At 39.6% G+C, this 22,623-nt stretch overlaps 1 protein-coding gene across 2 annotated transcripts in view; it reads left to right on the top strand.

The window, feature by feature from the left end:
- The first annotated feature begins 474 nt into the window (after positions 1-474).
- Positions 475-22,623, top strand: part of FGD4 (FYVE, RhoGEF and PH domain containing 4) — a 161,909-nt gene continuing 139,760 nt past the window's right edge. The window contains exon 1 of one of the 2 annotated variants that reach the window (XM_056482589.1): positions 475-740. In XM_056482589.1, the coding sequence (XP_056338564.1) occupies positions 533-740 (208 nt within the window). In that variant the 5' untranslated portion in view covers positions 475-532. The remainder of the gene's footprint in view (positions 741-22,623) is intronic. The other variant, XM_056482588.1, reaches the window with a different exon arrangement.

The raw sequence follows: 22,623 nt of genomic DNA, 5'->3' as shown, positions 1-22,623 counted from the left end.
AAATTTAGACACTTTGGCAAAGAGGCAAGAACTTTGGCTTGGATGGAATTATTATTGATTAAAGTACTGCAGCTCCATCCCTGGCATCAAAACTCACTTTTAAGTGCCAGGACTCAGAGATGCCTTTGAGAATATTCTCGTCAGGGACTGCGTTTCGGCCAGCTCGTTTGATGTACTCCGACACGTCTGGCAGGAGCTGGGCCTCCCCTCGCAGGGCAGGCATTGCGGAGTGAGCAGGGGGAGAGCGCGGCAGGCCAGGCGGGACGGGAAGGGGCCGGGGTCTGCCGTCGAGGAAGCAGCGCGGGTGCGGTGCCCGCGGGGGGAACTTGCGTCGGGAGCGCCCGGCTGGAGAAAGTCAGCCCGCATCGACGGGACGGGTGTGACTCGCCATGCAGGCGGGGAGCCTCGCCCGGGGCCGGCGGCCGCTGGGCAGGTAGCCGGGCAGGGCTGCGGGAGGCGGTGCCGGCCAGGTGCCGGCTCGGGGAGGGAAGGGAAGGGCGGGGCGTGGAGGGCGGCAGGTGAGGCCCAAGCGATGCAGGCGGGCGGGGAGCGAGGCGCTGCCCTTGGGGCAGTGCGGGGCGCCCTGCGGACCCCGCGGCCTCTCCCCCAATCCGCCTTTCTCCGTTTCTCCGCCGCCCCGAGGACGAGCGGAGCCGACGGCGCGGACTTCAGGAGGGTGGCGTTCCGCAGGAAATGCAGCGCCGCTCCCGGCCCGGCCCCGGCCCGGAGCACGGCCGCAGGTACCGGCGCAGCGCTGAGGGGGAGCCGCGGGGGAGGCAGAGCGGGCTGGGTGCGGGCTGGGTGAACAGAACAGAACAGGACAGGAGGTGCTGTCACCTGCCGCAGCCGGGGTGGGTTCCCGTACCCACTGGTGCCGTGAGGGGCTTGTGCTTGGGGCGGCTGCCGGGCTCACAGGGCTCAACTCGGCGGCTCATGAGAGGAAAGCCCTTCGGGCCTTCGGAGTTCATACCTTCCGCACGAAATGTACTCAAGTTGTGCTTTTTATTCATATCCATACTTGTTACATTGTTGCCTATTAGAATGTTATAGCGTGTGCTTATATTTTTATATTTACGACTTTTGTACAAGCAGTTCTGAGGACGGCAGGAAAGCAATGTTCCCCCTTTCACAGACCTGCCCCTCCCCAATGCCTCTCTCTTTTTTCCCCTTCAGCCTCAACCTGTGCTAGACTTGTTTGACTCGTTACACTTTAGAAGGCAGCTGTATAATGAGGAAAGGGACAGTCACACTCAGGCTGGTTACCTGCAATGCCTTGATCATCCTGAGGAAGTACTGTCATAAAATCTGAACTTCAGAAAGTTGTCATTTATCAGCAGGTATCACACAAATTTCTAGGTCTGAACTCTGTGATGTGACAGCAAGTGCAATGTGCTGTCCTCATGCTTGTGGTGTCATGACAATCTTGGTTTTATGGGTGTGTAAGGGCAAAGTGGGTGAAAAAAAGCTTGAAATTTCTGCCATATGGTTGTTATGATATGGGAATTATAACATGTCAAATACTAGGATGGGGTATTTTGCTTGGGGACAGTCTTCCCATGTCTTCCTGGGCAAGAGGCCTGCTTAATTTAACAATAAGTATGCACAGACAAGAGCAGATGATCACAATACTGTTCACAGCATCCATTATTTTAGCTTCAATGTGTAGTGACCATGGATTTGTGCATGAAACCACATTTTTTTATTGGTGGTGGGATTTTTCCCCCCCCCCCCCCACCTCGAGGCTTTATGTGTTTGTTTACATTGGGAAAGAGTAATTGGTAATTGTGTTTGCAGCATGTAGACTTGGAGTTTTAATATCCTCAGATGGAGTTATACTTAAAACTTGGACTCTGTGTTTTCTGTTAGTTTGTAATTTAGTTTTAGTTTTCTGTTGCTCTCTGTTACCTTAGACTCCTGGCTAGTGTATTTATACTCATCTACAATCTATTTCTTGTTGCTCTTTTCATCTGTGCTCACACCAACTCTAGCAGGTGACTTATTTACTAAACATCTGTGCAAAATGTAGCCTTTCAGTGTGATCATTCTTGTCAGCTTTTGGGTTGCAGGAAGGCTGTGAGGGCCGTGACAAAGAACAATATCCTGCTAATCACATGTCCCTGCACTGCAATAACCAAAGTCACAGTAGCATTTTGACTTCTAAGTATGAAAATCTCACAAATTAAGATAAGGAACGAATCCCAAATATGTGGGAAATAAAAGGGAGATTTGGTGATGATTTCTCCATGTAAGTGTCTAAAGCCTCTCTTTTTTCCCCATTCATAATCCATTTCTCCCAGAAAATGAGATGAAGAAACCTTCTGAACATGACTTCTATTCTCAGAATGGAACTTTGGCTCTCTGTCTGTTCTTCCTTCTGCAGAAGCTGCTGGAGCAAGTGCTTCAGCATCCTGTAAACCCAGGACAGCTTTGTAGCTTCCCTCTCTGTAGTCAGAATGTGACTGCACTTGCTTCTGTGCTGACAAAAGCTCACCAGACTGTCTAGATTCCACAATAAAATTAATTCACAATTGCGACATGAAGCTAGATGTGTTCTTTCTTCTATTAAAAAAAAAAAAAAAAAAAGAAAGGCAGGTATTTACACTTTTCTGGCTTATAAAATACTAACTGGATCTGAAAAGAGTTTTCTAATGCAGCACTATGCCTTTGACCTGCTTGAAAATCTTACAGGAAAGGAGTTAATGTAGCCCATCTCCAATCCTTGTCTCTGCCAAATGTTGTGCAATATGAGAGTTACTGACATTACTGCCTGGGGGACAGTACTCGGGCAATTGTCTCAGATCTGTATCTGGAAAGGAACTCAAGAAAGTAAATCTGTTTTATGAGCTGTAAATGCATTTGAAACGATTCTGGATGATGCATGTGGCAACATATTGGAACTCTTCTCAAACTAGTAAATTCTGTGTTAATTTGTGTGAAAACATAATAAAGACTATTGTAACTCCAGTACACTCAATAGCTGCCTCACAACTTTTGACATTGTACTCATGAAGTAGGGAATGTTGCAGCTTTTATGTCCTGGGAGGCAGAAGATCAAGAAGTATTTCCGTTCTTGATGTTGCTTGGAAACATTTCTGATGCTGAAATGAGCTACCAAAGTTTTCTGTTACAGCATCAGCCTTTTGTTGTGCACTGCAGTCAGAGTGTCTGACATATAACAGAAAAATCTTTCTGCTCTTCCACATGCTATAACCCAAATTCACGTTCATTGACATGTGCCAAGTGACAATTGTATTTTATTAACCTGTGAGCTTGAAAAAGCTTGGTGTGTTTAACTGCTTACAGGATAAAACTCAAGAAATTGAATCTTCAGAGATACTTTGAAATGGATGGAAAATGTCAAACCTGGTATCTGGAGACAGTTTAAAGAAGGGCATTGTGTGGAGTAACGTGATTAACAATCTGTTTGTGAAGGGAATAATTGTTGTGGATTTGGTGTCTCTTTTTTATCCTGCTAAATTAGAATTCAGAGTTTGTGCTACTTGAGTGAATCTTTACTTCAAATGTGTGTGTGCATGTTAACTAAAAATTAGCCTCCTGCCAAGAAACAGGTGTAGGCCACAGCTTGCTGGTTCAGCACTTCACAAGCCAAGAGCTCTGCAAAGGGTGAGTGTGGCACCACTTTGATTCTGCAGAGGATCAAGCTGTCCTAGGAGATTTTGTCTCCACTTAGCCGACTTAATTAAGGTGTGAAGCCATCACTCTGAATACAGGGACACAGTAACTCACTTTCATAGCAAGAAGTAACTTATTCCTGTCATCACAGCCCAGTCATCTCTGGCCTTGCTGCACATAAACCAGGTTAACTTTTGTGACATTCAAATCTTGTACCCTTTCCCTGGCTTTGCACGCTGAAGTGAAATTTTCAGCCTTTCTAGAGAGTTTTCCTCTGACCACCAACTTCTAAATGTACATCTGCTGGCACTGTGCTGTCTGTTGGCAGTCTCAGACATTGCAGAGTGTCTCGTGGGGAGCTGAGGTAATTTGCATTCAGGACAGCATTCACTGCAGCAAGGTGTCTTCTAATGCTGACAGGAAAAAAAATAGCTCCCCACTGCTGCTGTTGTATCTCTGCCTGTAAATGGGTATGAAAGGATGGGATTATGTTAAAGAAACTTCAGTAATCTTTTGGATTTCCACCTTGCAGTAGGAGATAACTAAATGAGACTCTATTAGCATGCTGCTCTTGTCTTTGAAAAATGTCTTTATTGATTATTTTTTTAAATGCTAGAAGGATGATTGTGCCCTGCCTGTCAGTTTCTTGTTGTTGTTTAACCATTGAAAATACAGTGATGAACATTGGATTTGATTCTTTTTCCTGGCTTTGTATAACCCACTGCATTTTGTAGACTGGTCTACAGTGGTTGAAAATTTGCTATACAGTGTGCTCAGGGAAAACCTATACAATCATTAAGGCTAATCTAAGCAGTGATTTGCATCTCTAGGTGCATCAGAGACCACTGACAAAGAAAAATAGGTGTTTTCAAGCCTTCCTGGGGATTGGAGACTTTTTGACATTTTTCTAAAGATGAGCTTTATCAAGGAGTGTTGATACTTTAAAATGTTGAGAGAGGAAGGTCAATATGAGGAAGTTGCTTCTAAATATTCCTCTCCCTTCAAAAATGAGGGAAAGTAAAGCATAACAAATTGCTTTATGCAGAATTTGCATGAAAATACCTTTTCCTCTCATTAGAGAGCTTCCTGTTTCTGTGGGCCAAATTAATCACTTCTGCCTCTCATTGAAGCAAATGTGGGAAGTGTCAAGAAATGGAACTTTGCTTTTGCCATGTCTTCCTCCACTTCTTCTCCAAACTTTTAGTATCAAAATAATCCACTTAAAGCCAGTAAGAGTGTACTATTTGGTTCATACAGTATCCAGTCATGTCTATATGTATTTTGGGTTGGCTTGATGTTTCTATCCAACTCTTGTCTGACAATGTCTATTTTCCCCAATAATTCTTACTGGCCTTATAATATTGACTTCCTGGTGATCTGGCTGTTAATTTCCTGAAATAAATTAAAATTTATATTAACTGAGTGACTTTCAAGTCACAATACACAAAAGATTTCAAAGGAGAGTTGCAATTTGACACAGGTTTGCTGAAAATCATCTTCTCCTTGCTCTAGAGGCTTCTTTTCAATATATCCTGAGAGGCCAAAATCACTGAGGTTCTGGTAAGTTCCATTGCTGACATGCTTCTAGGCATTGCTGTAACTGGGAAAGTAGTAATGTGCACACCCAGTACAAATTAGTTTGTTGCACAGAATCATAGAGCTGGTTTCTTTTGCTGATAAATTAATAAATGTAGTTGGGAGATTTCCAGATTGAAAAAGGAGAGCTTGTTCAACAAATATGTTACTTTTGGATAATTAAATATTGACAAAGGAAGCTGATAGTAAAAAAAAAAATAAAAATTGTGATTTGCCCTTGGCTATCATTTTGTTCCTTTTTTTATCAACACCTATGCTGTCTAAAACTACAGTTATCAGACTTCTTCCCCACTTCTTAAGTCCCAGTGAGGGACTATCTCATGACCCAGCATTCCAGTCAAAATTCTGTTCATAAGTGGGCAGTGTTTGGCACTGTTTGTTGATATGTCTTGGATACTGTGAGATCTGTGATAAAGCCTTCCAACGGCTGTGTTTTTCATTGTTGTGTCTTGAAGTAGTGTTATGCATTTGCTCTGGAAGATAAATTGTTTTCCCAGGAAGAAGAATTTGTCCGAGAGAAAGGAAAAATATGAAGCAAGGAAATTTTAACATGAGGTATTGTCAACTTTCCCTCTAGTTCTCTTAATTCACAGAATTACTGGCTTGGAAGAGACCTTCAAGATCATCAAGTCCAACTCATGCCCTAACACCTCAACTAGATCATGGCACCAAGTGCCACATCCAGTCTGTTTTTAAACACATCCAGGGATGGTGACTCCGCTGCTTCTGCGGGAAGACCACTCCAGTACTTTATCACTCTTTCCCTGAGAAACTTTTTCCTAATATCCAACCTGTATCACCCCTGGTGCAGCTTGAGACTGTGTCCTCTCGTTCTGGCAGTTGCTGCCTGGTGAAAGAGACCAACCCCCACCTGACTACAAACACCTTTCAGGGAGTTGTAGAGTGATAAGGTCACCCCTGAGTCTCCTTTTCTCCAGGCTGAACAACCCCAGCTCCCTCAGCCATTCCTCACAGGGTTTGTGTTCCAAGCCCCTCACCAGCTTTGTTTCCTCCTCTGGACATGCTCAAGCATCTCAACATCCTTCCTAAACTGAGGGGACAGAACTGGACACAGAAGTCACGGTGCAGCCTCACCAGTGCTGAGTACAGGGGAAGAATGACCTCCCTGCTCCTGCTGGCCACACTATTCCTGATACAGGCCAGGATGCCCTTGGCCTTCTTGGCCATCTGGGCACACTGCTGGCTCATGTTCAGTCAGCTGTCGAACAGTACCCCCAGGTCCCTTTCTGCCTGGGCATGGTCCAGCCACACTGTCCCCAGCCTATAATGCTGCAGAGGGTTATTGTGGCCAAAATGCAGGACTCGACACTTGGACTTGTTAAACTTCATCTTATTGGGTAATATTGGGTAGATTTTCTTCAAAACATTTCTGTCAGTTCAATATTTTAATCAAATTACTGACTGTGAATTTTGTAGCTGAAACTCTATTTGTATGAGTGGAAAAAAAGGCTTCCTGTTCCAGAATGGGATATTGTATATAATAGCTCTCCTGGATATAAGGCGATTTGGGATGAATATTTATACTTAGATGATCAGAATCATCCTTTTCATAGTGTTAAATCTGTGAATAAACTTTGCCTCCAGCTATTGATGGTCAAAACATTTTAATCAAATGTGTAGCAGAGGACAGCTTGATACATTCAGGCCATTGTCAACAAACTCTTGTACTCATGACAAAGGCAGAGAAAAAACTGCTTAGGGAGTATATCCCCAGAGCACCAGGTTGTAAATAACCTGAACATAAAGGAGGAAGCTGAAAGAGGAATTTTTAATGTTTTCTTCAACTAGCTGACTTGGAAATAGCATTTCAACAGAGATAAGGCTTTAGCAGAAGCAAAGACTTTTGAAGTAAAGGGAAAGGGAGGATGGGATTCTATTGAAATGCTGGCAAGCCATGTAGAAATCAGATGTGGTCCCAGGGTGCAGATTCACAGCAGTAAGGTGATATCAGAACATGTGGAGAATTGAGTAAAAACAGGAGAGAAGGAAAATTACTGCAATAGTAGTCTAGAAAACTAGACATGTAAAATAATGTTTCTAATAAGTTTCAGAGGAATTTGACATCTCTGATTGCACTGAAACTCAGTAAAATGGAGCATAAAATGTGCTAAAATGAGAGGCAAAAGAGAATGAGTGGAAGGTAGAACAGAACAATGAAATAGCATTCATTATAAGTATTAATGCTAAGTATGTCAGATGTTAATATGAAACAAGTTAAACAGCCTGGAAAGAATAAAAAATGTGGTAGAACTGCAGTGTGACATGTGAAATTCTGTGATCTATTAATGACTTCTGAACAGATGTCTTGCAGCGCAGGCAATAATGTAGCTTGGAGGTGTAGCCTTTCCCTCATGGGTAACTGCAGGGTGCTTTCCCTCCCTCTCACATAGGTGCTGGTATGGCCAGAATTAGATGAGGCTAGGACAGAGACAATGGTGAACAATGATTAAAAATCACTGATTGGTTTGGTAGCTGAATTTCTGGCCCTTTTAAGGGTCTGGCTTTTTATTAGCTGAGCACATCGTGTTTCCGTGCCAGTCTTATTGGCTCTCCTGGTCGCCACTGGGGACTTTGTGGCACTTGAGAAGCAGAAGTCAACAGAGAAGTTTCTAACTGCGTCTCTGGTGTGTCTTCTGTTTCTGTGAAGCATGAGAGGCCTCTGCCCAGAAAACTTGAGAGCAGATCCCCCTGCCCATTCCTGGTGGCTTCTCAAGGTAGAAGATCCAGGGATGGAAGTGCAGAGCTCCTTCTGCTTCTGGCTGAGCATCCTTCCCTGACCAGTTGCTGTTCCTTGTGGGCAATGTCCAGTCTTTAAGCTCCAGCTAGAAAGCTGGGGTAGGGTGACTTTTTTTACTTATTTACTTAAGGCTTCATCTTTCTACTAGGCAGAGACATTTGGTTGCTTAAGCTCAGGAGTCTGTCATATGCCACATAACTTTCTTGAATGCTCTAGTATTGCCAGCTCACAGGAGAGCAGGTTCCTAGTTTCTCTTTTACCATGAAACAGGTATTCTAAATAAAAAATGAAAGTTAGTGTCCACAGCTGACTTAACTCCAAACTCCATAAATTCTCTGAATTGTAAAATTTTTAAAGCAAATAATATTTGAAGGCAGGATTCTTTTCAAGTGTTTTGCTTTGTATCACAAGGGCTTGATGACAGCTTGTAGCAGTGAGTTCGTAAAATGTTTTTCCTCTTTACCATCTCTTGCCACCATTTACTATATTGTGATACTTCACTTCCTTAATTGAATACTAGTATATATGCATTATTGTATCAACATCAGTAGTTGAGTTAGGAAATTAAACTTACTGGCTAATTAGGTCTCTCTTCAGAATTGGTGAGTTAAGAATCAAAGCAAAGTCACTGATTCAGAAAAAGTAAATTGTTTTTGACAGAATTGAAATTTTTCTCACTTTTAAGCAATTATACTGCTATCAGCATTTTCTTCAACCGGTTATTGCCAAAATATCCTTGTCTTAATACAAACATACTGTACATTCTTTTTTATTCAGTCTAACACTAACTCTTCTAATTAAGTGATTGCATTTCATCTGTGAGGGTGGAATCCTTTTGTACTTCAGTTATTCTCCTATGGGTTAGCAGTACTATAGGATTCAAGAAAGTTTTGTGCGATGAGACACTTGGGATGGCTTTCAAAAACCTGAAAATTCTTATTTCTTAAAACTTTAAAAGAGGCCTTTTATCTCTTTAAAAAAAAAAGCTTGGACATTCTTGCATAAAATATGGGGCTAGTGAAGGCTTCACAGAACATCTGATTTTGGTGCTATGCCAAATAAAATCAGAACGGCTATCAGTGCATAAAACTATTCAGCATTTGTGTTTTGGCTTATTTTAATTCTAAATATAGAGCAATGTGAATTTTATTAAGATGTACTTTAAACTTGAGAGCATCAATTTTACTTGAGTTGCATCAATTTACTACTAAAAATCATTGTCCATTTTAGAAAGCAGAGTGGTTGTAGTGCAGTAGCTTAGGTTGACCATGTTCTGATAATCTGACCTGACTGTTGCTCTGTAATTACCTCCGTGTGCTCTTGAGTTATGCATGATAATGCAGTAAACAGTGTTCTTCATAGTTCATTAATCTATAACTGATCCGGGACAAGCAGGCTCACCATACCTGCAGGTGAAGGGCGTGCAAGTGCCTGAGCTGGCTGTTAAGGTGCTCTTTAAGCCTGCCAAGGTAGGTGAGGTAGCAGGGCGTAATTGCTCTGGCTTTTGTGTTTGTGGAGGGGTGAAAACCCAACATCGTGGAGAGGTGGGTTGGGCATATGCTTCTAACCTCCTCTACATCCTTTCCCTGTCCTGGATCAAGCATAAAGGGTGTCTTTAGGACAACACTCCTGACATGCAGTCAAGGGTGAGAGAAATATCCAACTGCTGTGGACAGACTGCAGGAGACCTGGCTCGTGCTAGTGTGGGCTGCCCTTGCTCTTCAACTTCAGCATGGAGAATTGACCCTTTAACTTCCATTTTATTTATTTTCTGCATAAGAGCTGCTTGTGTATAGATTATATGAAAAGCTTTTTGTTCATAGAAATGAGAACAATATTAACATTGTGTGTGTTAATAAGGAATTTAAAGAAACTTCAAAATCCAAATGAGTTACCTCTTCAAAGGATTTTCATGGAGCTTAAACAAACAAGTGTCTGTTCATCATAACTGTGGAGAATTGTTACTTCCTGGTTTTAACAGCAGTTACCTTTTACCACTGTTATGATTGTTTTCCCCAGGTGGCCAATGCCAACTATAAAGTTCACTTGTTTTTTATGGGATTTTTCAGGACTGTTGTCACCAAATGCAGTTGAGCTGCTGGAGAAAAGTAGGCTTACCATTTTAAAACCTGAGTAATATAAGGTTGTTGTAACACGGTATGTATCATGTACCTTATCACTGAGTATTATGCCCTCTTTCCTAGTGCCATTTTAGGCACTTTTTCAAGTGCCATTTAGGTCTTGTAAGGGACTGGATTCTGAATAAAATGAATCTTAATTGAGTTTTGTGCTTCTTGTAGTTTACAGAAAGTCTTGAGACAGGACAGTGGTAGGTTCTAAAAAAAAGGGAATCATGTAGTTTCACTGTGTCTTATGATTTGTTGATTTAAGGATTTACATATATAGAGAATAGGAGTGTTTTAGGGGTGTTGTGTGCATCTCAAACTGTCACATTACTTTTTACCCCCACAGTGTTGATTAAGGGCATCTGCCAAACTCTTTACTGATTGCTTGTGTTCTGCTGGGGTCAAGGCATCTGTGACCAGCATTTATCTGAAATAGCATGTAGTATATGACAGTGGTGATCAGGACCAGGATTCTGGTGTAGGAGACATCAGAAAACCTTCGTGGTCTTCTAAAACTACTTTGATCCAGATATTTCAGACTCTTATTCTTTAAAAACTTACTGTTTTCACTATGGTTTTCTGAGGAAATATTAATGTAGTCCTTTCAAATAATGAAGAGGTTCTAAATCTGACACAGAGAAAATGATTGGTGTCTAGAAGCTTGGGTTGGTGATGCTGCTGAAGTACCTGCAATGGGGCACAACAGTTTATAACTCTTTTGCAGTTAATTTGCTTAGGTGTGATATTAGGAATACTCAAATATGATGAAGTTACAGAATCCAAACTCTCACTTGCAGACTCTAGAGCAGTGCAAGCAAAAACTCCAGTTACAGAGCTCTGACCCAGAAAGTGTCGCTAGTGTTCCTTTGCAGCACCAGCTTTTCCAATTGTTTTCTTTTGCCTAGAGGTGGAGGTAGTCGATAGATCAGGAAAAAAAAAATACAGAATTCTGTGTTAGAGTGCTTTCTTTTGAGAGAGAGTTTTCTGCAGGAAAAAGCATTCTGTTCTGTCTGCTGCCCTGTGGTGTACAATGCTATTGCTCACACCGTTCCTGGCTTAGTAGAAAAAAAAAAATAAATCTTTCACTCTTTCCTTCCTCTCACTGCAGGGAAGGAGATTAGAGACCTGAGCAGAAGCAGATGAATTGTTCTCTGTGGACACAATTGAGAGTGCATATATTTAGTAATCATCATTTTCCACAATGCTCCACTGAGCTCTATTTGCTTGTACAAAAGTACTTTTGGAAGAAAATAACTACTCCTGCCCCTCTCTGCTTCCCATATGTTAATTCTTGGGTAGTTCTTTGTGCCCCTGCACCACCCTGTGTCTATAGCTTGGAATGGAAATAGTGAAATTTCTCCAAATACTTTTCCTCCTTCAGGAAGTCAAGCAAAGTAGCTGCTTGCTGGCAAATGTTAGCTTCAGTTTCAGGAAGGAAAAATGCTCTTTAAATATGAGAAGTGAGAATATATTATCCTTCCTGAGACTGACAAGAACTGCATGCTACATGCTTATTATAGTCAGTGAGCTGACAGGCAACACTAATTGTGGGTAAGGCTAGCAGAGCTGGAAACTGAAGTACACAGAATTGGGGAATCTTAAGTCCTGCAGTTGGATCTGTTTTTAAAATATTTTGTTTTATTTTAATATTTTGTTTTGTTTTAATATTTTGTTTTGGTTTTTTGTTTGTTTGGGGTTTTTTGCTATGTGTGGAAGAGCAGGTTGTTTGAAGTTAAAATACAGTATTTGCTGTGGTACAGGGTATAGAAGCAGGATCAGCTTTTTGATAAGAAGTTTTTTTCAGATATAGTACACAAGGGATTAGAAAAGCAGGAGCTATTCAGTAACTATGGAGAGAACTGCATGGTGCTGAAAGGACCCTATTCCTAAGGATTTTTATTTTTTTTTCTTTATTTTTGTTTTCCTTGGTACATGGGCATACATTGAAAGAAGGAAGGAGAATTCTGATAATTAGTAAATACGTTAAAATCTAAATGAAAACTTCTGAATTGCATTACAGGAGATGCTAACATAAAAAGCTACATGAAACCAGATAATGAAACTCTAATCATGAAGAAGAACCTCTGTTTTTACCATAATCTCTTGAATGACGTATGTTCAAATACATAACCAAATTTTGTGTGGAATGTATGCTTCTTCCCCTACTTTTTTCTATATGTGAATGCTATAACATGGAACAATCTGCAGTTTAAATTATGATTGTGTAATTAATTATTTGGTGAGTGTGGAAAGTCAGCTTTTACTCTTTCCTACTTATTAACTTGGTTGGTGTGGGATTTTGGGTTTGTAGGGTGGGTTTTCTTGTTTGTTATTTTTAAATATTATTCTATTCTCTAATTTGGACTTAGCAGATACATTTGGGAATATACAGGCAAAATAACTTTCTGAAAAGATGCATAATGTTTATTTCCTGATTAGTGGATTGTGAGGAATGACTGCATGCCTTCTCTGATTAATTTATTTGATATTAAAAAGGAAGCGCATGTGAATTATTTCTATAAATTCTAATTCGGGTATTTGAATTAAAAAATAAGATAAAAGCACACCTGTATTTTGCAGCTCCTCAGAGATTAAAAGGAAGATAACTTTAACAACATTATATCTATGACAAGAATCTGAGTTTTGAAATCTAAAGCAGAATTTTATTCAACTTTTGTTAAGGTAATTTTATAATAAAATTAATAAGGTAATTTATATTTAATAACTTTATTCTTCTTCGATATCTTTCAAAGCATTACCCATGTTAGTGTACACAAAGAATTGTGCTAGTACATGATACCTATGTAAACATAAGATATGAGCAGCTGTATATTGCTCTTTATTGACAAATATCAATAAAACAACATGTAGGCAAGTTTTGACAAATGAATATTTAACTCCATGTTTGTACACAGACTTTAATAGGGATCCTGCCCTTACTAGGCTCAAAACAGGAAGAAAAAGTAAATGCAGTAATTTTTTTTTTTTTTTTTTACATTGTAATTGAATTTGAAATCTTGTTTCCCTCATGGCATCTCACTGAATTCTCCACCAACTGTTATTAAGGAAAGCATAATAAATTGCTTCTGTGATGGAACTAGGAAGGGAAGGCTTGTTCACCACAGCAGCTGTGAACATGCAGCAGTGGGAATGGTAGGATTTAGAGGTTGGACTACCAAAATTGTCCACCCTGCTGCCATCCCTTGGGCTAGAGCTGGGGCTGTGGCACTGCTGTGGTCTGGCAGCAGGGGCTGCTGCTGAATCTCCAGCTGGCTGTGGCTCAGCAAAGCTGGTCTGGTTTTCCTTCCTGGGCTGGCAATTATGGACTCGGGTTACAGACAGTGTTTGATTTAACTGTGTTTGGAGGTATGATATTCGACTCCTTAAAAGTTCTGAGCTGTTCATATTCAGGGGAAAAAAATGCACACTGATAACAGCATCAGTTACATATGCTTTCCTCTATCTTCTTTTATATGTATCTTCAGATGGAGCTCCTCACTCCAGCATACTTTTTAACAAAACAGCAAAGTGACTTAAATGGAAGAGAACTTAATACACAAACTGAGTGATAGGACAAGGGGAGCAGTTTTGACCTAAAAAAGGGAGAGATTTAGATTAGATGTTAGGAATACATTTTTACTCATAGGATGGTGAGGCACAGGTTGCCTGGAGAAGTTTTGTTCAAGGCTGGTTTGGTTTGGGCTCTCGGCAACCTGATCTGCTAGAAGTTGTACCTGCCCATGGTGGAGGACGTGGAATTAGATGATCTTTAAGGTCCCTTCCAACCCAAACCATTCTATGATTTTATGGATGTTCATACACTGAACTTTTTCAAACTCTTTAAAAGTCTTGAGTACTGACCTACAGCCGGTAAATCAGGTTTAGTTTTCTCTAAGATTTAGATTAACTGTGCATTGTTTGCAAATATGCTGTCCCTCATAATGCTGCAATTCAATAGAAATGGTTGTGCTGAGTAAATTTGCCATGTCATGTGAAAAGTGAGAGGATTTCTGACCTCTCTGCTGCATATTTTCATAAAATCAGACCTGGTCTTTTTATGACCAGGTGAAAGAAATATGACCATGTAGAACATAGGCTTGTTTCCCACAGACTTCATTCGAAAGTTCTCTCCTTCACAGATGAATCTGTGATTAATTGTAAAAAGATTACAATTAGCAATAGCTCAGCATGGTAGTTTTCTATCTGTATTTCAAAGCCTAGTATGAAAACAGAGCAATTTACCTGCATGTTTCCTTCTTTAAGAGTGATTAATTGTGAGCTGGAAATCAATGATGGAAATTGGTAATGGAGAATAAATTGCCTATGGAAATGGATAGAAGGCAGATTATCCTTAACATTTTAGTGTTTTTACTATAATTCCTGCACTATACTTTTCATTTCTGCAGTGTGGCTTTTTATGCTGGGTAGTGAAACCTTTCTAAAACTCAGTTTTGCTTTATGCTTCCATGGCAATAGATGCTCTTAAAAAACCCCCAAAACAACTAAAAAAAGTGAGGGCTGGTGCACTTCTCATTTTTCCAGTGTCTGTGCAATTTAATATTTCACCTTCAGAGACTGCTTCAAGAGCTTGTTGAATGCTTCTGAATCCCTTAGTGACTCTGCTGATGATTGGCAAAATTTGTCTCAGCAACTTTCTTTTCTGTCCCTCCTCTTTGTGACTGAGCAGCCTGATAAGAAATTATATACAAGTTGCTTGCTATAGGTTTTCAGACATTTGAAGCAGATCTATTGTCAAGTGTGCTTCCATCTAAATAAAAACAAATGATTTCTAGGAGTATTTTATCAAATTTTAAGGCAAAGTACTGGGTCCTGTACTATTTAGTGTCCCTAATTTAGTAAATTTTTGTAGTATTTATTTGCAAGCAGCCCTGTATAGCAAGTAATACAATTTTGAACGGATTGAGGCTCTTTACAACCTGTTTCTTTAAACCCATAATGTTGTTTTCATTTGTAATGTTCTCATTTGTATATGTATTTTTTATTTCAGAAGCAAATCACTAGCCTTCCAAGGCTTTGAAAATATTTCCTTTGATAAAATATTTTTTACTTATTTATCTTAGTCTGTGTGATAAGTATAATTTTACCTTCAGAATTCCCTTTCCTACAAAAGAAATTTTAAAGGATCAGAACTCAATTTCCATTTCAAAAAGAGGAGGCAGCTACTATGTTTTATTTGACTGATATCTCTATCTTATTGGACAAATAATTTTTAAAACTTTATATTGTTGTATAAACCACTTGAAAAGACTATGGAGCACAAGATTGCAGGTGATGTTTCTATATTTTTAGGGTGCTTTTACACCACAGACTATTAAATTGGAGATACAGGAACTACTTATGAGATTATTGCTTTTGGTCTGCTCTGCTGATACTGGGATTGCTTTGTTGTGAAGAGACATCCTTCAAAACACCAACTCAGTGTGAAATGAATACAGAATGTTTCAGTTGCACAACTATTCCATAACTGTTTTATGTGAGCTCAATACTGTACTTGCAAAACTGAGAAGCAATTGATGTAAGATGAGCTTTCTTTGTGTTCCGGATCTCCAAAAATAATTACTTCTTCCTTCTGCCGAGTAGCTGGAATAAGATGAAGTGTATTTATGACCATCTCGTAAGTATTTTCAATGTGGATACCCTGTTTTACAGGTAAACTGGCAGGGGTCGGGTATAGGTGACAAAAATCCCACTTACTGTTGATGTCAGCATACTCTTTCCTGTGGAAAGGAGAGGGAATGCTCAGCAGGCAATGATACTGCTCTGCAGGGAATGATGAGTGCAGTCTAACAACATATTCCTCTGGTAGCCACGGTATTGTGGTTTCCGTTTGTCTGGGTAGAGTTTTACTATTCACTGAAGTATCTGCTTTGTGGAGGAGGTTATGCATGCATAGTAAACAGTAAGCACGAAGTGGAGGAGTTCTGAGCTTGTGTCAGGTCTTGCCATCTTTCTCTGCATCCACAGATAAGAGCAAAATGTAAGATTAAAGCTCTCGCTTTAAAAACATTTTCACATATTCATAAAATAACTGAAGAGTGCAATATTCTGGTGGAAAAAAAAGCTCTCCCTCTCATTTTAGCCTTGAAAACCACAAAAGGAAGTGAAAGACACAGCTAGCCCTTCAGTGTCTAGGTTGTGCTGTCACCTTGAGTGGTGGCTCTGAGGATATAGCACGAAGTCAGACTGGTGTAGAAAGAATCTCTTTTGTCCTGAGGAGAAAGTGTGAATCCCTAATTTTTTACCAAATGCTCGTAGATGTCTTCACTGGTAAGTAAATAAATTCCTGTGTGTAGGTAAGAATCCATCAGAAAAATAGAGTAGGCTGTGGATGTCATCATTTTCCATAGAGTTTCTTTCCTTAAGGGAAGTATTTAATGCAGCAAGTATTTAAGCGAAAAAGTAATCAGGGCGTTTGTTTACTGAGAAGCACTGAAGGGGTTGAGGGGAGGGTATATGGAATAGAAAAGCAGTATTCTGTTCTGCCAACAGTGTGATTCAGAATTAAATTCCTGCTTGCAGTTAATTGGGATTGATTATCTGTTCTAAATTATGCATAGGAAAAGCAAAGGTATTATTCAGTGGGGTTAATCAGAGATTTGCAAGAGCAAGTTTGAAGTTTTCAATTCTCTAGCCAGGATTTTACATACATATGTAACAGCTAAATATCCTGTTTTTCTGAGGTATTGGGATTGAGCTCTTCTGAAAACTGTTTCAATAATTTACGAGTCTGAATATTGGATTTTTATTTCTAATTTTAGACATGTAAACAAACACATTAAGGTACCTAATTTGGTGGATTAATATCAGTAATTACATTTCTAGGTATTGTAACTATTTTTGGAAACCCAGAGGTGCCATATATATATATATATATATATATATATATATATATATATAAAGAAATGGTTTCTGCCCCTTTTCAGCATGTGAAATTGTCAGAAAAGCTAAATGTAAGCTGAACAAATGGCTTCTGTGGACACCTGAGGTTTGTGCTGCAGTGAAAAGGCGAGGTTTAGAATGCAGTAATTAGAGAGGGTAGTCAATACTTGTTAATGAAGGCAGTGCTTGTGACCTGTCTTTGAAAGGGGAACAGAGCAGTGCTGCCCTTCCTGCAGTGCCTTATTGACCTGCTGCAGCAGCCACTCTGCTCATCCATGGAATAATGCACATGCTTTCTTTAAGAATAAATAACCTATTTTCCAAAAGTACTGGAAGTAGTTCAGGAAAAATGAAAGGTGTTTGGGACTGCAAGGTGTATGGGTACATTATGTGTGTGTGCAATTACAAGGGGTTTTGGTGGGATTTACAAGCTCCAATAGAGGCATTTTAAGAAAATGTTCCTATTTTTTAAAATGTGACTTTTAATTTTTATTAAATAGATCAATCTAAAGGGTTTATGAATAACTCAAATGAGGCAAATTTAGTCTGTGAACAACTTGCTGCAGTGAAAGGATAGTAAATGAAATATGAGATGTTTGGCAGACAAGCTTCAGAAATGTTTCAGTGATTTACTTCTCTGGGAAAGACTGCTGCCACGTAATTCTGTTAACTGTATGACATGGCTATGCAGTAGCCAGGTGTGTCACTGCCCTTGAATTTCCATTATGTGCACTCCTTTATTTGTGCTGTTCCCATGAACTGTTTTCCTACATCTTTCCTGGGTTTCCAGCTTCTCGGAGGTGATCAGAATAGCTGGCTTGTGGTGGTGACCTCTTCCATAATGTAGCTGTCAGAGCAAGTTTGTGAGGATCAAAGATGGAGAAAGGGGGCTCTATTAGAAAATGAGTCTCTGCATGGCATTTCTTTCAAGGCTATTCTAAATCTGGCTTAAGATGAAGAACGTGTCACTGAGGTCTCTGCTATGCTATTTAGTTCCACAATTACGAAAGAAAATAACAAGGATGGAGAGCTGCTCATTTTCCCATGAAAAGGGAAAACTACCACTTATTTTCTTTTAGAGCAAGGTAAACCAAAAGCAGAACTTTCAGGAATTCTATGAAATATTAGTACATTGTTTTAACCAATTTTGTTCAGTGTAGGTATATTGCCATGCACAGGAAAAACAAGCGCAACCCCCCCAAATTCTGCTTCTTCAATTTATCATGACTTTTATGCTTGTTAACATGATTTAGAAGTAATCAAGGCTGTTCTCAGAAGCTCTTAAAGCACTCTATAAACATGCTGGGTAAGGTCCTGATATCTCACAGTACTCAGAGCGGCTTTGCATAAAGTAAAACATTCCTTCCTTCTGCTGACTCCTGGGCTCACAGCATTCATGATTCCCGAATCTGTCATTTGGAAGCCTGCGCTGACCTATATGGATTGACTTCTTTTCTTCTTTAAAAATGCTTCACTTGTTGAAAATATTTTATTTCTCAATTAATATTGGGAACAATGAATGCCTAATGTCCTATTACTGTTGTAACAGAAAAGGCTTTTTGGAAGTGACTTCTATCAGGATTACTCTAACTTAGGAGTTGCAGGATGGTCAGTGACAGACCACTGGTGTTGGTAGTGAGTTTTAAATTGCCATCCCAATCCAATGGACATTTAAAACTTCTTTGCCCTGGTGTTTGCAAGATGGCCAAACAAACCTGAGTGGGTTTTTACCTGGTGGTGTATTGAAACTACTTGTTGACCTCAATTTATTGATGGTTTTCTTTGTAGATGATTTATGTACTGATGTTCTGCACTAAACTCAGTGTGGTGGGATCTGAATGTAGAGGCCACTTCAAATATCACTTCTGTACTCAAGGTTAGAGTGTTAAGATTTTCAGGCCAGAGCCTTAGGAAGAGCAGTGTCTCTTACACTGGTACATCTGGGGGAGAGTAAGGAGGGTAGGAAGTCAAGCTTTTGAGTACACTGAACCAAAATTGAATGCTGCTGTTCAGAGTTTTTTTTCCAAGTGCTCTCTTTTTGGTAAATCTGCTCACTATACTTGAAGTGTAGGTGGGGTCTTGTTTGGGAAAGCGTAACCTCAAAGACTTATATGACTAAAGAATGAGCTACATTGGTCTATCTGTACTTTTTGGCACATGAAAAGCCTTATTTAGATATTTTTCTCTCTGCTGTCTTGCTGGAACCATGAAGTCCTTCTCTTTTGATGGAGTTGTGTGTGGTTTGAAGCAAGGAGGGAAGAAAATGATTCTTTAAACAAGGTATTTGTGTTGTTGTAGGAGTTATGGGAACACAGCATAAAGAACTAATGTTCTGTGTGTGAAATACCATTTTCAATGGAAAATTTTTGCTTAGAAGAAAGTATATTAAAGTAATATTGCTCATTTAGGTTCAGTAAATTTTACAGAATCCAGGCTGGGTAGGACAGTCCAAGTTTGGTTTTGTAAATCCAAAAAACCAAAGCACAGATGACTGCTGCACTTACTGTTTCAAGCTGAAGTGTTGTCTGTCACACATTTGAAAAAAAACAACCTTCCCATCTTCCTAAACTGCTTCTTTTGTCTAAAGTAACCAAGACAAATCAAGACAACTACAGTCAGAGAACTGTAATTTACACATGGTGAGGATATATGACATGTTTGTCTGGCTTTTAGACTCACTATTTTTCAGTTTCCATGCTCAGCCTCAGGTGCTGCTGAGCCCTCCCTCAGCAGGGGAGACTGATGTAGGTGGTGTGAGGGCAGCCAGCTGCTCCTGTGCAGCTGATGTCTCTCAGGTCTCCCAGAGACATCTTTTCTGCAAAGTTCAGTCTGCTAAGGTGGTTCCATCATGAGGTCTTTTTTTACTGTTATTTCTTCTTTCCTTCTCATTTCCTCGATGATCTGAGCTGGCTGTACATAGCTTTGTTCAAGGCACTTTCTGGCTCAGAAGTTTCTATTCTCTCCTGGTCTCCTGGGATACTTGGAAGTCCTTTTATTTGAGAAATCTATCAGAGTTCAAGAAGTCCTGTCCCTGTGCTCGTTTCTCTACTGACTTGATATATGATCTTCCTGAGAATTTTTGTCTTTAGCATCTTGACATTGCCTAGAAAGACCTCATGGTAATTCTATTTTATTTTTTTTAACCAGACTGGACTATGGCTGTAATATCTGAGATACACAACGCTTTAACTGCAGTGAGAATCAAATTTAATGAAATACAGTCCTTATGTAGTGAAGGTTCCCAGTGTTCACCCAGATATCTTAGAGAATAGTTTGGGTTTTTTTTTGTGAAACTTGTATCCATTTTGAAACAAAAAATTAAATTAAAAAAAATAAAAAGGTAAGCATTTCTGATTAGTACTTTGTCTTTAGAACAGTCAAAATGAAACTGGTGAGCCAGTGTCAATTAGGTTTATTTTTAAAACTTCCGTCTTCCTCTTGAATGTATTCCAGATACGTAGCCTTATCTTGCACCTCTGGAAGATACAGTGAGTATTTGATAGATAATCGTGAACTTGATGATAAACTTTCTTTGTACTTTTACACATCTTGACATTTGAACTTTTAAATACTGTTCTTGTATCTGTATTAGTACAATGGAAAGGATGGGCTAAGAAACATATCTTTTGTTCAGAAGGCACTTTTAAACTGACTTTTGCAGAGTGAATGTTAATTTTTATTTTTTTTTAATTTCTCTTGAATGTAGTCAAGCCTATGGAAAACTTCATTGGTGTCCTATTCTGTCTGTAGTTTTTCTCTCTCCTTCTATGTCCCTTGATAAGACTTTTGAGGCTGAAGTCGGATATTGAGGTTTCTGTTTCATGGACCAGTTGTTCTGTAAATAGGACAGTAAATGGTTGGCTGGCTACTTTTTCATCAGGCAGTTTATACTGCCTTAGAGATTTATCTGTCACTGAAATTAACATCCATACTGATTGCTCTGAAGCAGCAGTGAAATACAATAACCATGATTGAACTGCTGTTGTTGGGATAATGGTGGAGGGGAATACTACAAAATAACGAACTGCTAGGTTCCAGTAGTATTCTGCCCTTTGTTTAGGATAATGGTTGTGGTTTCCAGTGGCTTCTACTTTTTGTCATGCTTGCTACATAGGTATTTAAGATTTTATAACAATACCTGATGATAGCCATCTAATCTTTTGGCAAATTATCACTTTCAGTGCAGAGTAGCTCCCTACACACATTGGGTACTATTCAGCTTTGTTACTACAGATGAAAAAAATTGCATCTGCCTCTTCCCTCAAAAGTGTTCAATTTTAGGTCATTCAGTTACTTCTGATTCAAGAGAAAGGGTAGTAGAATTTCTGGCTAAAAGTTTGTAATCTGGAATAAATGTTTCCTCGTTGTCTTGAATGGTTAAAATACATGTCAGCTGATTGTGGGCATGTTAAAGGATGTGACACTGCACTTATGGATCAGGGTTTCTTCCTGCACTTGTTTTTCTATACTTTTTCTGCTGATACTCTATGTGATATATTTGAAATGTATGTGCAGGTGTTATATAATGAATCACTTTTTTTGTTGGTTTGTGCACCTTTACATCACTTCTTCCTTCATCACCTGTTTGAGGGAGTTTCTGTTAAACTCTCAGAAATATCACAAAGGTGGTTTGATCATCCTTCATGTCTCTTGATATCAATGCTGTGTCATACAGATTTTTCTCTTAAAAATTTTTAATCTGAAAAAAGCAGTTTAGTTTCCAGCACACTGTTATGTGAGGAAAACCTTGCTGTTTTTTTCTTAGTTTTTTGGTTGGTTGGTTGGTTGGTCTTTTTAATAGATTTAGCCCTTTTAAGTCCTAAAATACTTGTGAGCTTATCAGCAGAACTTCTCTAAGATATCAACAAATAGTATTGCTGAGAGCCATGCACATGAATAATCTTAAAATACTGAGAGAAATGTTATAGCTGCTGTCTTCCCAGAAGCCCCATGCATCACCCAGTAAAAATAGATTTGTGATGATGCAGTAGTAGCAACACTCTCAGTCTAGAAGTTGTTCCCGTTGGAGTGGGATGAGCAGAACTAAATCCAGACAGGCACATGGGAGACTGGCAACTCTGTGGGTAGGGATGTGAGCAGGGAAAAAGCAACATTGGTAGCATTTTTGGAATAGCTCTTTTGATGCTGAACCTGGGAAATCATGAAATGACTTTTAACAAAATTCCCGGGATCCTGGAAATTTGCTGTCTCCTCAGTGGAATTTTTCCATACAAGGTCAGTATTTGAACTCCCTAGTGGTATTTTTCAAATATACTTTTAGAACAGCTAACTCTTTCAACTTGGCAGAGACAAGCAGCTGCAGCCCTAAAATGGTCCTTGGCAGATGATTACCGCTTTCCCCAGCTGGCAAGTTTTCCTGTTGTTTTCCTCTTCCCTTTTGTTTCAGGCAGTTGGTGATATTTATTTGTCCTCTAATGGGAAAGCAATTTGCTCTATCCCATATTAGAACAAATTCTGATTTTTATTTTGATTCCTGAGTCCCTTTTCTTCCCCCCTCTCCTGTATTACTGCCTGAAAACACCATGGGTGCCGTCAAGAACTGCATGTTCATTTTTCTTGCCTTACAAATATCTGCACAGCCTCAAGTAA

The sequence above is a fragment of the Oenanthe melanoleuca genome, chromosome 1A, assembly GCF_029582105.1.
Source record: "Oenanthe melanoleuca isolate GR-GAL-2019-014 chromosome 1A, OMel1.0, whole genome shotgun sequence".
NCBI lineage: Eukaryota > Metazoa > Chordata > Aves > Passeriformes > Muscicapidae > Oenanthe > Oenanthe melanoleuca.
The sequence above is the reverse complement of the archived record's forward strand: the minus strand, read 5'-3'. Positions and strand labels throughout refer to the sequence as shown.